Source organism: Aquarana catesbeiana, linkage group LG05, assembly GCF_042186555.1.
Source record: "Aquarana catesbeiana isolate 2022-GZ linkage group LG05, ASM4218655v1, whole genome shotgun sequence".
NCBI lineage: Eukaryota > Metazoa > Chordata > Amphibia > Anura > Ranidae > Aquarana > Aquarana catesbeiana.
The window spans coordinates 392,991,671-393,009,341 of record NC_133328.1 but is presented as its reverse complement, the minus strand read 5'-3'; the positions used below and the strand labels follow the sequence as shown (position 1 = coordinate 393,009,341).

The window sequence follows — 17,671 nt, the reverse complement described above, 5'->3', positions numbered from 1 at the left end:
GTTTTTTTTTAATTTGGCGTGGAGTTCCCCTTCAAGATTCTCAGAGCACAAGTTGCATGGCAAACTCGGATCAGTCAAGACAGCGACCAGACTTTGATCTGACTTCAGTGATATTCAATGGGCTGAAGTAGGATCAAAGTCGGACCAAAGTAGTACAGGTAGAATTTTCAAAGTCGGACCGACTTGTGTCGGACCAGTTAAGACGGCTCCCATAGGGAAACATTGATTTTCACACGTCATGTGACATGAGCTCCCAATGTCGGAGCGTTTGTTGTGCCAGTATGAACCCAGTCTTAAGGAGAAAATACCTTATTCCTCAGATCAGCAGGCTCCCTTCAGTGCTGTAACTTGTCCCCTGCAGCTGCTCTGTAAGAAACGATCAGCTTTGGTCTCACTCCAATCTCCTGGCATTTAGGGTGGAGGAGGAGAGCATCGGAGCCGGCTGGAGCGAGGAATCAGGTAAGAGAAATAGCCTTTTTCATCTCTCCCTTAGACATAATGAGGGGGAAGAGGGGCGCTGCAAGGGTGGATTTTTTATTTTCCTAGAGCTGAGCTTTAAACAAATGTCTAATCTATACTTACACTTTAAGGCTAAAGGCACATGGCTGTAACATAGCAGTAACATTTTCACTGATCACAAAATTCCTGTATAATTGGATCCATTTTTTAATGTGTAAAAATTGTCCGGTTCTTTTTTTTAATGATACATACACATGCTTCAGATGCAAGTTTTTGGATTACAGAGATATATATATACTGTACATACAGTATATGCAAAAATTACTCGTGATTGGAACAATCTGTGTGAAACAATTGGTTTGCAGCTGCCAATAATTGGCAGATGACCGCCCCTGTTTAGGGATGTAAATGCAAAAACTCTAACATATATAACAGATATAAAACATCATAAGATCATCATAAGAACAGACTGAATACAAAATAAAAATGGAACCCAATTTTTAGAAAAAATTGGAAAAAATGTCTATCGGGGTCACCAGTAACAAAAGTTTGAAAAAATGTCTATCGGGGTCACCAGTAGCAACAGTTTGAAAAAATGTTTATCGGGGTCAACAGTAGCAAAAACCTAGGATGCACTTTATTAATTCATAAAAATGTGCATGGCTTAACCATTCATTTAGGTTTACGTGTACCTAGACGGAAGATCCAAACTTCCTTTTTACACAGAAGTCTGAACTTATCACCACCTCTCTTGGGGACTATGATCATTTCTACCCCCTGTATAGATACAGCTGAGGGGTCATCTGCATTACAATCATTGAAGTGGTTAGCTACATTGGTTGAATGTTAAGATGGTCATGAAGGCGGTCCCTTAACCTGTTGCACGTAATTGCATATATCAAATACCTAGTGTTGCAAATAAAGAAGGAAGTAATGTCATAATTTCTGTTGTTACTGGTAGAATGCACTGAGTCTCCCCTCTTAATGTGCGAATAGCAGGGGCAACCACTAATGCCACATGCAAAAGTGCCTTTGAAATGAAGCCAGCGTGAAGGATTTTGTTTCCTGCTGGAAAATAAACTTGGAGACATATATCTGCCTAATGTCGGTGCCCTGCGGGAGACTACCTTAGAAGAAGACTACCTAAAGAAGAAGGGGGGAGAAGGGCATAAAGCAGAACTTCCCCTTAGGGTGAAGTTCCACTTTAAGCTTATATGAGACTGGGTTTACATATACATTATCTAGGTGATGGCAACATCATGTAAGATGCAGTTCTATAAAAAGTGGATCCGCAGTTACAGCATTTACATGCCACGTCTGCCACATACTACATTCCACTGAGATTTCTCTCTCACTTTTTCCTACTCTGTCCATAACTAAACTATGTTTTTGGTGTAATTCCACTTTAACACTAACCGGCTGGAGCACAGAGGTCATCCATTTGATGAGAGTGCTCCCAGACATTTCTCCCGCTGTACTCGCTGACTAATTTCTGCACATTTCAAGTATCTGAATTACTATTACATCAGATGAAATTACAGGGCTGATTCATCACACTCTCTGTTTATCAAGGCCACATTATTACAGCTATTAACAGAATCACAGCATTAACCTTTCCTGGATTTGGCCCAAAGTTTGCTTAGCATGTAGAAAATGTATTCTTAATTAGTGTTATTTTGAACTTCTTATACAATTTTTTTTTATAGGATTACCAAATCAACAGGGTTGACATCCAAATAAAAGAATCCAATGTGTCCATACAGTAAATAGCAAGTCAACAGCAAATATGAATAGTAAGAAACTTAAAATTAGTACCAACTTTATGAAAAGTCATAAACTGTAACTGGAGGTTCTAGGTTGCATTAAAGCGGAGCTAAATGTAACATGCAATGTCTCCTCTGCAATAACAAACACCTAACCTGCCTGCTTGCATTCCTCTATTGAATGTACACTGAGCTGCGCATGCACAGCTCACTGTGCATTAGCAGCAAACTCCAGCTGTGCCGGAATGATGGACTCTCTTGAGCATGTGCGGAATGATCTCATTCAGCCACCAGCCAATTAAGCAACCGAAAACCCTGCACTCAAAAATAGCCAAGAAGAAGATGACAGTGACTGGCAAGGGTATTTAGAATGAGGAGGTGATTTTTTTTCTTTCAGTTTAGTTTCCACTTTAACAATACATAATGACTTTGTGAAACGAAAAGTTCTCATACATTATGATTTGATGATTTCCAAAAATATGAATAATATAAATTCAGTTACTAGAAACAGAAACCTTAATCATAGAAGAGTGAAAGACAGGTAAGATTGAATAATGCCGTGTACACACGGTCGGACTTTTCGACCGGACTTGTCCGACGGACCAAATCTGGCGGACAATCCGATCGTGTGTGGGCTTCACCAGACCTTCAGCGGACATTCCCAGTCGCAAATCTGACGGACTTTCGATTTGGAACATGCTTCAAATCTTTACGTCGTAACTCCGCCGTACCCAGAAATCCGCTCGTCTGTATGCTAGTCTGACGGACAAAAACCCACGCTAGGGCAGCTATTGGCTACTGGCTATCAACTTCCTTATTTTAGTCCGGTGTGCGTCATCACGTACAAATCCGTCGGACTTTGGTGTGATCGTGTGTAGGCAAGTCCGGTCATTAGAAAGTCTGTTGAAAGTCCGCCAAAAGTTCGTCGAAAGTCTGTGGAAAGTCTGTCAGACGGGCTGTCGGACTATTGTAGCTGAAAAGTCCGACCGTTTGTACGCGGCATAAGAGTGGGGAAAAGAAAATGTGGAGAAGTGGGTTAAGCAAGAAAGCAAGCAGAAAAGCATAGGATGTGGTGGGGGGATATTTTGAACTTTAAAAGCAAATGTGTACAGTTGCTGCTGTATAGAATATAGCTTCATTTCCCAGTAACATGATCTGAAAAATGGAGGTGTCCAGGAATTGCCTTTGTACCATTACTGCAGCTGTACACGTGATGACTTACCTAATAACCAGAGCCCAAACTTTATTTTCAAAATCCTTTTTCAGTGCAGCTGTGGACTATTCTTTTTCTCTCCTTTTACCACCCTATGTGCATAAACAATATGGGGCATTTGGGGCTCGATAATTCCTCCAAAATGAACAGGACTGGTGGACCCACTGCCATAATCTCATAATATCATGAGGAAAAGCAAGATTAAAAACATTTCAAACCACTAATGCCGTGTACACACAAGCGGAATTTTCGACAGAAAGAGTCCGATGGGAGCTTTTCATCGTATATTCCGACCGTGTGTATGCCCCATCTGACTTTTTCTGTCGAAAATTCAGACGGATGTTCTATATTTTTCTGACAGAACAAATTACTATTGGAAAAAACGCTCGTCTGTATGCTGTTCCGACGCACCAAAAACGACCCATGCTCTGAAGCAAGTACGAGACAGAAGCTATTGGCTACTGGCTATTGAATTTCCGTTTTCTAGTCCCGTTGTACGTGTTGTACGTCACCGCATTCTGAATGGTCGGAATTTGGTGTGACCGTGTTGTATGTAAGACAACTTGAGTGGCAGCGTTATCTAATCTCCCGTACAGGGGACCGAGGGCAGTGACAAGTACTATGAAAACCACAATTCAGGTGTGGAAATCATCTAGAGCATCCCTCATAGAGCAGACACACATCTCCCCGCATACCCCACTATGGGCCAACCCCATGCTCCCCCATCTCTTTACTGTCCCGGACCCGGCAATTTGGGCCAAGAGGGGTATCACTAAAATAAAGCACGTCATGCCTCGGGGGGTTATACTTTCATTTCGCGAACTACAAGCAGCTTATAATCTACCGAGGACTTTCCTATTTAGATACTGGCAGTTACAACACGCACTAAGAGCCCAATTCCCCTCCCGGGTGACATTGGAGCCTGATTCCATCGAGCGTCTTCTGACCTTGGGGATACTGGACAAACCCCTTTCTTCCTTATACCTTTACCTAACAGTGTCCCATGAGGTTAAGAATAACAGATCACTGACCAAATGGCAGGGGGATATTCCTTCCTTAGGCGAGGAGGAATGGGAGGAGTGTCTAACTACGTTCATACCTTCTATGATCGCAGCTAAAGATAGATTTATCCAATTGAAATTTATACACAGGGCCTACTATACGCCTAGTGAAGATTTATCCTGCTCTTAGCCCTAACTGCACCAGATGCGAACTAGACACGGGCACCTTCTATCATATGGTCTGGTCCTGTCCCAAACTTCACCCCTTCTGGAGGTCGGTCGCGGACACTCTGGAGAAAGTATGTGGAGTTAAGATACCACTAGACCCATTGACTTTCCTACTGAGCCACTTGGAAGACTTAGAAGGGGACCGTTATACTAAACTATGCCTAACATACTCGCTATTCTATGCGAGAAGGGAAATACTCCTTAAATGGAAACAAAAAGAGGCCCCAACTAAAGAAGCATGGCAAAAGGCGATAAACAATGTATTACCATTATACCGTATAACTTATGAGAGCAGGAACTGCCCACAGAAATATGATAAAGTATGGTCGAGTGGGATTGATGCTTGTGGCTAGACCGGTGTCGGGAGTGCGTCTACCAGTGTACTTGTTCGCTGGGGGGGCTCGCTCCTCTCGTCGGGAGGGCCTCGGGTTACACCTCCTCCTTGATCTCAGGGTCTCATACTATATGACTTGACCAGGGAATGGGGGTTGTTCCCCCGCCCCCCCCTGCTCCCCCCCCCCCCCCGGGGCTGGGAGCCCTACTGTGAGCTGGAGTGATATGTCTGCTCCCGTCTCGAGGTGATCTCAAGGGACCGTCCCTGGTATAGCATGGATCTTGCAATATTTATTTGGTTACACCTGATAACTCTAATAAATAGTATACCACCCAGTAGGAATAATTTAACACCTACACGTGTATTATTAATGTCATCTAACTAATCACCTCATGTCTGATCCTCTGTATGTTTCTTACAATGATGTACTGTCTTGTTTTTCTTTGTGTTAAGGAAAAAATAAAAAACTCTTCTGTTAAAAAAAAAAAAAAGACAACTTGAGTGGAATTCCATGAGAACTCTGTCGTAAAAACCTTCAGAGTTTATTCCGACGGCAAAACCAGTCGTGTGTACAGGGCATAACTGCAAAAAACAAAAACATTCTAACATATATAAAAAGTAATCATGTGCCAAGAGAAATACAGGACTGCCATTACAGATCCCCTTGTGAAGTAGCTAAATAATTGAGACTTGTGCCTGATCCTTCAACTATACTGCTTTTCGAATCACTAATATACATAAACATAACAATGTCAAGACTTATTACAAGTACTTGTGCGCTTGTTCCAGGTTAATAAATAATGATACACAAAGTAGTGAAACCAGTTGATTAGCAGAGCAGCCAGGTAGCTAGCATTTTTATAAGGTCAAGTCTGCAGTTGTAGCATTTATATTTCTCCACACAGGCTTCCTTTAAATTAGAAGAAAGACTAATTTGCAGTCCAAGATTTGAAACCGAACCACTACCAATACATGTTGACTGACAGCACTGCCTAATACTCCTACTGCATCATGGAACTAAGCATTGTTGCATTTGTTCAGAATGGCTCTGGTATGGAATGCTGAGGGGGAATGGTCTCAGCCAGATCCTAAAATATTTTAACATGTGCCTGAATGTTGGAGACACTATAACTATAACTATATATATATATAACTATAACTATAACAGTGTATAGCAGCATGAAAACTTTATCTCAACTGTGAAGCACGATGGAAGGAGAATACTAGACTAAGGCTGCTTTGATGCCTCAAAACACTGACAGCTTTCAGTCATTGAAGAACCAATGAATTTCAGATTGTATCAGGAAATTTGTAACCCAAAATCAACTTAGGCAAGGGAACATGACAATGATTCAAAGTATAGAAATAGCCAAAGAACCAAGTTGTTTACAAAGACACATGGCATTAATGGCAGTGTATTTTACATATTATGGAGACGTGTGGTCATAATCAAAATGTAGATATGGTTTTAGGGGTATGAATGGTTAAATAGTGAAAGATCTTTTAGCTCACAATTGCCATATGAAGTAACAAACCTTCTATGTGCATACAGTGCCTATAGCCTATTACTCTTTCATAGAGGTCTCCAAACTTTCTAAACAAAGGGCCGGTTTACTGTCCTTCAGACTTCAGGTGGGGCTGGACTAGGGTCAGTGGGAGTAGAAAATGTCCTATCTTTGGTGTTAGAGGGAGGAATAAGGCCCCATTTTTGGTGTCAACGGAAGGAATTCTGCCCCATTGTTGGTGTCAGCGAAAGGAATTCTGCCCCATCATTGGTGTCAGTGTAAGGAATTATGTCCCATAATTGGTGTCAGTGTAAGGAATTCTGCCCAATCATTGGTGTTAGTGAAAGGAATTCTGCCCCATCATTGGTTTCAGTGTAAGGAATTATTTCCCATAATTGGTGTCAGTGTAAGGAATTCTGCCCCATCATTGGTGTCAGTGTAAGGAATTCTGCTCCATCATTGGTGTCAGTGTAAGGAATTCTGCCCCATCATTGGTGTCAATGGAAGCAATTCTACCCCATCGTTGGTGTCAGTGGATGGAATAGTGCCCCAAGGGCTGGATGAAGTAAAAAAAAGGGCCACAGTTTAAAGACTGCTGCTCTAGCATATCTACCTATAGTACAGACCCTATTGAGGAGATATCACTGAATAGTGTATCATCCACCAATTTTATATATCAGTATGCAATAGCAAATTTTGTCACCAAACAACTTTAGATTATATAGTAGCAGTATAATCAACAAGCAGCAGTGTATCAGTGTGGCAAGCATTATGGCACACAGCAATACATAAAAATGTTTAGCAGGTACACTTCACCAGCAGCAACAGCACATACCATAATGCAGCAAAATAATATATATCCTTGCTGCAGAACAGCAGTAGACAATCATATCACACAGCAATACATGTCCCAGCGTTAGTATACATCACAGAGCATTGGTGCAATGTAGTATAACCATAAAATATATTACATTACTGAGTAACAGATAATTCTCACTTATACTAACATAATGTATCTCCTAGAATCAGTCAATTAGAAATATCAGCAGGGGCATATTATATCACCAAGTAGCAGCAAATTATATTACAAAGCTATTGTTATATAAAGAAGCAGCATTCTATTATTATATATCACACACCAGCTGCATTATTATATAATATATTTTTTTATGTCACTTAGCATATTATTTTAACCCCACAGTAACACTGTGGCACAGGATTCAGGTCTCCGGCCAAGTAGCCCAAAGTAGTGCTGGATTTATAAGGGGGCGAAAGGGACAATTGTTTTGGACTCCGCTCATTGCAAAAATATAACAATTTTGTTTCTTTTATTAAAATTTATCTTGGGAAGAAATATTTTACCTGTATTTTTTTGTGATTTTTTTTTACTCTAGCACATTGTATCCGTTTTAAACAAATTTTGGCGGCTCATAAGTGAACTATGCATAGAGCGTTTATGCCCTTAAAGAAGGTAACCTACAACTGCATGTGTGAGTGCGTGCAGTGGCGTCTCCAGCTTTCAAATTTAGGGGGGGCACATGGGGGGACAGGGACAAAAGTAGGGGGGCAACTATAAAATGCATATATATATATATATATATATATATATATATATATATATATATATATATATATCCTGGGGCCCTTTACTACGACCCCACAACGGGCCCTTTCACATGTTCTGCAGTGAGCTCCCTTCCTACTGTATTGGGGTCCCCCAGGGTGGCAGAAAACAAGAGATATATGTCACCAGCATATCAAGAAAATATAAGGATCCAAAGCAGTGGGAGAACCATCAGGGTTGCAAAGGTTGTCTTGCCTCCGGGCCCTGGTGTTCTGCCACTGTATGGTTCCCCAGCCTCCTCTTGCTGTCCTGCCCCTGCTATTGACAGCTCTGGTCTGGCATCTCTTGGAATTTACAGGCTGGTCCTCTTGTCCTAAGGACGGGAGAAATCAGTCTGTTTTTTCAGTAACTGAAAGTCCTGGTGGAGTCCTTCCTGCAACTCGCTCTTCTCCCTGCCAATGAGGATGCAGGTGAAGGAGCAGATCAGGCGGCCGTGGTTGTGTGAACGCTCGCATTATGCAGTGTCAGCGAGCAGGGGAGGGGGGAGGAATCACCCGCAGGAGCTGACTGGGGACTCTCTCCCTCTTAGACATTGATTTTTTGTAAAAAAAAAAAAAATTTTTTTTTTTTTTTTTGGGGGGGGGGGGCACATGGTGGGGCACAGCATAATGTTGAGGGGGGGTCAGGGCCCCCTCTGGCCCCCCCCTAGGGTCACCATTGAGTGCGTGCTACCTCATAATGTCATCATTGTTGGCCGATTTATGTAGGATATTCTACACAGTTTTTTTAATGTGTACACAGGGGTGTATGGGGCTTAACACAGCTGGCAGACAAGTTGCATTTTACATATCAAAAGGGGCCAAAGCAGTTACCCACAGGGGATCGTAAAATGTAAATTTGTCTGATCAGACTTGAAAGTCTATATCACTACAATTGTGTCATGTTTTTTAAAAAAATGTGTGAATATCATTGAGACACTAAACCAAATGCTTGGATATTGAATAAATTGTTGAGTCAGCTTAGTCATCTATGAAAACTAAAGAGTGCATAGCAGTATAGCTATTTTCTTTGTATTTAATCTTACCTAAAAATCTACTTATGCCGTATACACACGGACGGAGTTTTGACGGACTTTTGACGGACTTCCAACGGACTTTTTAACGAACGGACTTGCCTACACACGATCACACCAAAGTCCGACGGATTCGTACGTGATGACGTACACCGGACTAAAATAAGAAAGTTCATAGCCAGTAGCCAATAGCTGCCCTAGCGTCGGTTTTTGTCTGTCGGACTAGCATACAGACGAGTGTATTTCTGGGTCCGGAGGAGTTACGACGTAAATATTTGAAGCATGTTCTAAATCTAAAGTCCGTCAGACTTTTGACAGAAAAAGTCCTCTCAGGGTCAGATGAAGCCCACACACGATCGGATTGTCTGCCGGACTCGGTCCGTTGGACCAGTCCGGTCGAAAAGTCCGCCCGTGTATACGCCGCTTTAGAGTTTTGCTCACATGTATTTACAGGTATACTGTACATGCACTTACTTTAGACATATACTGTATAACTCATTTAACCTTTTTATGTATGTACAACTTGCCAATTCTAATGGTATGCAGTAAATGGACTTTCATGTGTAAATTTGGTGATTTAAAGCTGAATTCCGAGAATAAGACAGAATGTACCCTTGCAGTATTAAAATGCTTGTTCAGTCTAGGGTTACAGGGATAAAGTGTAACACCTTATTCCTGGCTCCAGCAAGCTTCCTCCATCCATGCAATTGGTCCAGTGCTACTGCTTCCCTAAGGTGCTCTAAGCCGTGGTCACATGCTCACCTCCTCCACATGCAATTCAGGTTTAATAGCCCTGAGCTGAATGTCATGGCCCACAGCATGTAGCTTTGGGAAGAAGAGGATAGTACTGGAGCTTGCTGGGGCAGCTTATTCCTGCTCTCCTAGAATAAACAAGAATTTAATCCTTGTGCTGCTGGGGGTGGTCATTTGAGCTATGCAATGGTAGAATTTGTTCAATTCCTGGAGTCCAGCTTTAAATCATGTGTGTTAGTGTCCCACAAACCTGAGGTGCCCCAGGTCCCTTAAAGTCTAAATCTGGCCTGCAGACAATAGAGGAGCCAGAGGGTACTAACTAACTGGTTGTGTCTAGTACTATAGGCCAATCAACAGGCTGATAATCTGTCTCTTTACCTAGGGATGAGCAGTACTCAAAGGAGATAAAAAAACAAACACTGATAGAAAGGAATAAAGGAAAAGACAAAGGAAGGGAGAAGAGAAAAGATAAAAAGAACAGAAACCAAAATAAGTTCTGCTCACTATGATATTCCACGGCATTTCATGCAAGGTAGGGTGTCCAAAATTCAGCAGACCCTCACCTCATCCTCTAAGTTAAGTAAAAATTCACTTGATCACAAGATACATTTTTAGGGCTCTTTTATACTCACTGTGAAATCTGGTGCCCTCTGAAGGGCAATCAGTAATGAAATCGCTTTTTAGGGGGCATCTGACAGGTGGAGCCGCTTTTTAAACTCTGTGAAGCCAAGTACTATGGCCACAGCATATGAACAGCCCTGTCCAGCTGTTATTTTTACAGTTCAGATGGGTGGCTGGGAGGTGCAGTAAAAATACAGCTCAGCTACTTGGTTTTGCCGCCCGATACCACCTGTCTGAAAGAGACCTCGCTTAGCCTAGTTAATGAGATGGAGTGTGCTGACTCAGATCATCCATTTATATTAGATTAAAAATCCTGTTTTTTTTTTAGTTTTCATTTTTCCTTGCACATGATTGGGCATTCTTTCCTAAGTGTAATTATCATTAGCTTTCTCTTATTCGCTACGTTTGGTGAAAATGTATTAATAACAGTTTGACAAAAAAATAAAAGGCCGCAATAAACACTATTTCAGCTAAGGTCACACATGTAAAATAAATATGAACCACAAAAATCAATAGGAAGTTAAATATTCACAAGAACTGTGCAAATGCATCATTCAAAAACTATAATGCTGCACATAATGTTATCCTATGCTAAAACTAGATCATCCATCACCAAGAACACTGCTATTTGTCAGGTCATAGTGATTTAAAATAATGACAGAAACAGAAGCGCATAGAAAGGTATTTATTTCCAGCATTTATACAGAGCTGTCATACTGTCTAGTACATAACAAAGACCCACTCACATTGGCCTCTGGCCAGAGAAAAAAAAAATCTATATAATATATAATAAAAATAACAAAACCGACCACAAACCTGGTCAATTCAAGCTGAGCACATAATGGAAAATCCATATGTAGAGGTTACGTTCGGGGTAAACTGCAATTAAAAAATGATCAGCAAATCCAGAGATAAGAACATCTGAAATGAAATTCTAATCTTGGCATTTCCTCCAAAAAATAAAGTTTAGCTTCACCCCTCCTGAACCTCCTTAAAAATAACAAACATGTTATACTTACCTGCTCTGTGAAATAATTTTGCACAAAGCAGCCCCGATCCTCCTCTTCTTGCGTCCCCCACCGGTGCTCTAGTCTCCTTCCTCCTGCCGAGTGCCCCCATAGCAAGCTGCTTGCTATGGGGGCACTGAAGTGTGCTCAGTCCTGAGCCACCTTTGTGTGTCTATGGGACACACAGAGCATGGCTCAATCCCACCACCCCCCTCCTCCCTGGCTGTTATAGACTGTGAGCCAATGTCTCCCACTGCTGTGTCTCAGCCAATGAGGAGGCAGAGTCTCGGGAGAGCGGAGGCTCTAATGCACATCACTCATAAGTACTGGGGGGTCTCGGGAGAAGCTACATGCATGAAGAAAAAAAAAAAACCTTCGGCCTTTAGAACCACTGAAGCCAAATCTGAAGCCAAAGCATTTTTTTGTTTTGCATAAAGTAGTGAATGGTTAACCCCCTGGCCAGTTTTCTTTTTCTTTGTCATATTGGGCATATTTTCTTTACTTGTCTCAAAACATAATAGGAAGTGATAGGAGATTTCAACAAAGCAAGGAAAATCGTCTCTTGGAGAGTTCTTACAGGAGCAAGGGTCCCCACTGGAAGATTTTCAATCTAATCCTTTTCTGGTGCCATCTCAAAATTTTTGATTCATCTTTACATTCGGTCCGTGTGAAAGCAATCCTTAGGACCAACAGAGAAATTAAAAATCCCCAGTGGAGTCACAGGTGGCAATGAAAGTCTGACGGTTGTTTCAAACCTTCCCTACCTTATCCGAAATGAAAGCATTTTCCGAAGGAGAAACCCAGAAGACAGATGGCTATAAAAGACCAAGTGGTCCATTGAGTCTGTCCCATTTTCTATTTCTAACTTTTTTGTCCGAGTATAGATCTATGTTTATCCTAAACATGTTTGAAGCCACTTACTGTTGACTGACTTACCATTTCTACTGGAAGCCTATTCCAAACATCAACTATCCTTTCTGTAAAATGATACTTTCTAAGATTAAATTCATTTTGACTTTCTTCCTGCTAGTTTGAGGCCATGTCCCCGTGCTTTATATCTGTGCTTTATATTAAAAATACTGCCCTCCTGGACCTTATTCATACCCTTAACCCCTTCACGTGACTGTATGGAAATATGCAGCCATACTGGACTGGGCTTTTTTTCCGTGGGGCTGTATATTTGCATATCTCCCTTTGTGTTGGGAGCGTGCCGCATGTTGCACTCCCAGCACAGAGACCGGGTTCTCACTCAGAGCCCCGGGCCCCGTTCTAACAATCGGGACCCAGAACATCCCATTCCGGGTCACCTGATCTCTGTGATAGCCTCTGATTGGCTAGCACAGTGATCAGTCACTGTGAAGCCCGCCCTGACTTTTCCGTCTTTGTGAATGGACGAGACAGATACATTGTATCATTCTCTGTCCTTGCAGAGATAGAAAAAAAAAAGTGTGTGTAGAAAAAATGATAATAATAATTTAATAAAAAATAAATAAAAAATACCTAGATCAAGGTTTGATCTAGGTCAGCCCCAGAGTTAGTATTTAGGTCAAAGATGAGGGTCAAAGGTCAAGGTCAGGGTCAGTATTTTTTTGGCAAGGTTTTTTTTTATATTATTATCAGTGTCAGTTAATGTCAGCGTCAGTGTATTTTAGGTAGGATAAAAAAAAGCAAAATGCGCACTATTGTTTCTGGGCTGTTCCACGAGTACAAACAACAACTAACATACACAAATGTGGTATTGCTGCGATCGTCAGGGGCAGGAGAATTTATTTTAAGGGGTTGTTCTTTTGTGGTAGGTTATGGTAGTAGCAAGACATATACAGTTACATTTTTTTTTATGCTTTTTTTTTTTACCATTTTGGCCCAGTCAGTTTTCCTTAGATAATAATAATTAAAAAAAAAAAAAAAAAACATGAGATATCCATGACCATTTACCACCAAATGAAAGCCCAATTTGTCCTGGAAAAAAACAAGGTATAATCCACCTGGATGCACAAAGTAGTTGTAATGATATGTACGGGTTTACTAACACATGTCAAAGTTCCAAATTGGGCTTAGGCATTAACATTTGTTTTGTCAAGCTGTGACTAGACAGCAAGCCCTCATGCACACTAGACATTTTTAACATGGCTGTTAGGGGTGTCTGGCATTTTTTTTTTTTCTATTTCTAAATGCCCTTGCATCTTAGCCTATGTGTTCATGCACATATAGGTGTTTAGAGGCAGAAAAAAAAACCCCACAGCCAGTGCATCCAGGAGCAGTGGCTATTTTGACATGATAAAATGCTTGACACATATAAACGTGTCTAAATGCGCGTTTATAGCTTGAGCGTTAATGCGCGTTAATATGCCGGCAAATGAAATGGATTAACACCCAAAGCGCTTGACACCCCCAAATGCAGCTAACAACCATTCAATGGTGTTTATTTCTGCCAAAACTTTGCTGCCATGAAAAAAGGCATCCAGGAAAGATGGCTAAATGTCCAGTGTGCATGAGGTCTTAAAAGTGAAGCAGCAGACTGATGAGCTCATGGACCTGTCACTCCGCTTTCTCCTCCTATTGTTCCTTGCTGGCACATAGGCACTTCAGCACAACTGATTGGTTCCCCATCCAGGCTCTCCCTCCCCCAGTCTGAGCTCTGATGTATAAGGGATTGTAAGAGGCTGATACCAATCAATTCAGGGACTTGCACTTAAAAAAAAGGGACTTGCTTTAACAAAAGGTCTGGATTCTTTCCTAACTGTACATAATATAACTGGGTACTAACATTTATAGGTAAAGTTGATCCAGGGAAAATCCGATTGGCTCTCGGGGGATCAGGAAGGAATTTTTTCCCCTGCTGTAGCAACTGGATCATGCTTTGCTGGGGTTTTTCGCCTTCCTCTGGATCAACTATGGGTGAAGGATTGTGTATATGGGATTGTATTTTTTTTTTTTTTTTGGTTGAACTAGATGGGCTTTTTTCAACCTGACTAACTATGTAACTATGTAATTTGGACATTTTCACTTTCACTGTAGCCAGCGGTTTAGACATTAATGGTTGTGTGTTGAGTTATTTTGAGGGGACAGCAAATTTACACTGTTATACAAGCTGTACACTCACTACTTTACATTGTAGCAAAGTGTCATTTCTTCAGTGTTGTCACATGAAAAGATAGAATAAAATATTTACTGTGAGGGGTGTACTCACTTTTGTGAGATACTGTATATATATATTCTAGTGAGCAGCATAGAAGGCATTACAATTGCTAACATTATATTATTCAATTATTTAAATATTTTCATTTTCTGTTTATATGAAGATAAGGTTCAAATTCTGTTTGCAAACAGTACAAATCTTTTGTAAGACTAGTATTTCAAAACAATGTAATAAATATATAAAAAATGATATTACTACCTTAAATATTTTTCAAGATCTCTCCTGCAGTTTCACCTGGTAAAGGCTGCACACACCAATGGCAACTGTGCTGCCCAAAGCAAAGTGCATATGCTATATGCTACTATTTACTCAGTTCCTTTTTTTTTTGTTATCAATTAACCTAGCAAACATACCTTCTAGTATATTATTTGCATGCCTTCCAGGGATAGAGGATTTTTTTTCTCTAAAGACTACACACACTTACTGGCTGTAGCTCTGTAAGTCTCTACTTGGTTTCCTGAGAGCTGGCTGTCATAGGCAGTTGAATCCTCACACTTCAGTAATGATCAGCATACTGCGCAACTGATTAGCCAGTGGCTTGTGTATGATTGCCATCCTCCTCTGTGCCTTCTCGCCTTTTTAACGAGGGGATCCACCACATGGGAATACCTGCTGGACCAAACCAGACTACACTGCAGATGCTGCACAACTCATTGACTCTGCAGAGGAACTGAAGCCTTCGGGATGTTGCCTTGTCAGAAATCAATGGTTATTTTGTAGCTTTCACTTCTCATTGTAGCAATTCAGAATGGTATCCATCATCCACTTGATTCAGTGTGAGGCAGGTGATGACATGAACTCACACACTATAGAGAGGTGTACCCCAGAGACACCACTCCTCCCTCTGACCTTCAAAACTCACATCCCCAGGGCATTTCCCTCCCTCCACACTAGCAATAACAATGGCAATCCATTAGCCCTCCACACAAATGACAACTACCATGATTGTGGGTGGCAGCGCGGCACACGGAGCAGCTACAAACTCCATTGTGCCATGTTATGGAAGTGAAGGCTTTATCTGATGTACTCTGTTTGGCCACCAGGGTAAGCACCAGCTTTGACACAGGGTCTTCAGGTGACAGCTAGTCCATCATATTGCATGAGGCCCTTTATATAGGCACTGGCTAACCCAGTTGCCCTCTTGGAATCATATATAAAGAGTTGAGGGCATGTGTGACCCACCTGCACACAATGTACCTTATAATGTTACATACACGTAGACAGCTTTGGTCTACGGTGGTGAAACTAGAAATCCCATCATGCCTCTGCCTCTGGGAGTCATGCCTGTGGCCATCAGAGTCTTGCAATGCTTCATGGGACTTGTAGTTCCACAACAGCTGGAGTGCCGAAGGTTGCCTACCCCTGCTCTACTGCAAAGGGAGCAGCGGTGGCGTCAGCCCTGATGCTACGTCTATCAGGCTGCCCTAAGCATCGGGATCCGGAGAAGAAGACCGTCATAAGGAAGACAATGCAGACAAACTGCACACACACAGCCAACTCACATCCTTTTTACTCACCCTCTCGAGCTTCTTCTCCGCGACTGCAGTTGCTGCAAATGTGCTTGATCTCCTTCCCTATGTGACAGTGGATGACAAAGGACACGTTGTTGTTGGTGGGCTCTTTCAGAGGCTTCATCCTGACTAAATAGAAGGATTTCTTCTTCTGTTTGTCGCCTCTTCCAGTGCCAGGCAGTACAGAGCTCTCCCTGCAGCCAAAGGAAGGCAAAGAGAACATCCCAGGCTGCCTGCTGTTGTAGTTGTAGTGTGTGAGATCCGCCATCCGTCCCTCTGCTCTTAGCAGTCATCTCACACACACACACACACACACATTCTCAAGCAGGACTAGAGGGGGAGGAGAGCAGCCCCAAGACTTGCATGACCTCTGGAAAGTGCTTGCACCAATCCAGGCACATCCAGGGTGGATAAAGCTCCTCTAGAATAACATTCCTCTGACTGTACCTGTCATACCAGCATCTCATTCTCACATAAATCATAGCCACCCAACCCCCCTCCCACTATCATCTTGTCCTGTCTCCCCCCACCATTCACCAGCTGACCTTACTTCTCTTCACATTCTGCTCAACTGTACAGCTTTACACCACACAATAGGAAGCTGGCTGGCTTTCTTCGGGGGGCTCTCACACCCCCCTTTTTTTGTGAAGTGTTAATTCTAAGAATGCAGATGAAACAAAAATACATTTGTCCACCAGATTTAGCTGCGAACGATGATTATCATCAAAACCCACATTTTTTTGTATGAAAAGAAGCATTTGAGTACTGTCCGTGATTCTTTTTTCAATTGCACTAACATACAATTTTTCAGGACAAGCTTTCGAGGTATGTCCCCTTCTTCAAGGTCCAAGCAATCACCTCAAGCGTTGTATGAAAACTAAATAGAATAGCGTGCCTCTTAGATTGTAAGCTCTAACGAGCAGGGTTCACTGATTCCTACTGTATTAAATTGTATTGTAATTGTAATGTCTGCCCTTATGTTGTAAAGCGATGCATAAACTGTTGGCACTATATAAATCCTGTATTATAATAATAATAATAATAATAATTGTCACAGATATCTAAATGTAGTCGGAAAGGGCATTGCTAAACCTTGGCGTGTTCCCCCAGTGTTCAACTCAGCAATTTTTGCTGTCATTCCAGGTATGATCTTGTAGACAAACATATTTCTATGAATAAATTTGATTTTGAATTCATTTAACTTTTTTTTGTACATATGCATAGCTGAAACTGCTATTCATACACAAGTAAATGAGACGATGAGGCTTGTTTACTAAAGGAGATGAGAACGTTCACAAAAAAATTAGGATTCTCTTTAATTGTCCAATCATGTGAAAAGCAAATTCTTGTTTATTTCATATGTACATGATTGGATAATTGAAGAGAATCCTCAGTTTTTTTGTGAACATTCTCAACTCCTTTAGAAATCACTCCTCATTGT

The 17,671-nt window shown here is 41.5% G+C and overlaps 1 protein-coding gene across 6 annotated transcripts in view; it reads right to left on the bottom strand.

Moving 5' to 3' along the window:
- Positions 1-17,671, bottom strand: part of PHACTR1 (phosphatase and actin regulator 1) — a 508,271-nt gene that overhangs the window by 184,475 nt on the left and 306,125 nt on the right. The window contains exon 1 of one of the 6 annotated variants that reach the window (XM_073631071.1): positions 16,237-16,737. The exons of 3 other annotated variants lie outside the window; for them this stretch is intronic. In XM_073631071.1, coding sequence (XP_073487172.1) covers positions 16,237-16,498 — 262 coding nt within the window. In that variant the 5' untranslated portion in view covers positions 16,499-16,737. Of the gene's footprint in view, positions 1-15,072; positions 15,238-16,236; positions 16,738-17,671 lie in introns of those variants that run through there. 2 more of the 6 variants (XM_073631074.1, XM_073631077.1) reach the window with 2 other exon arrangements.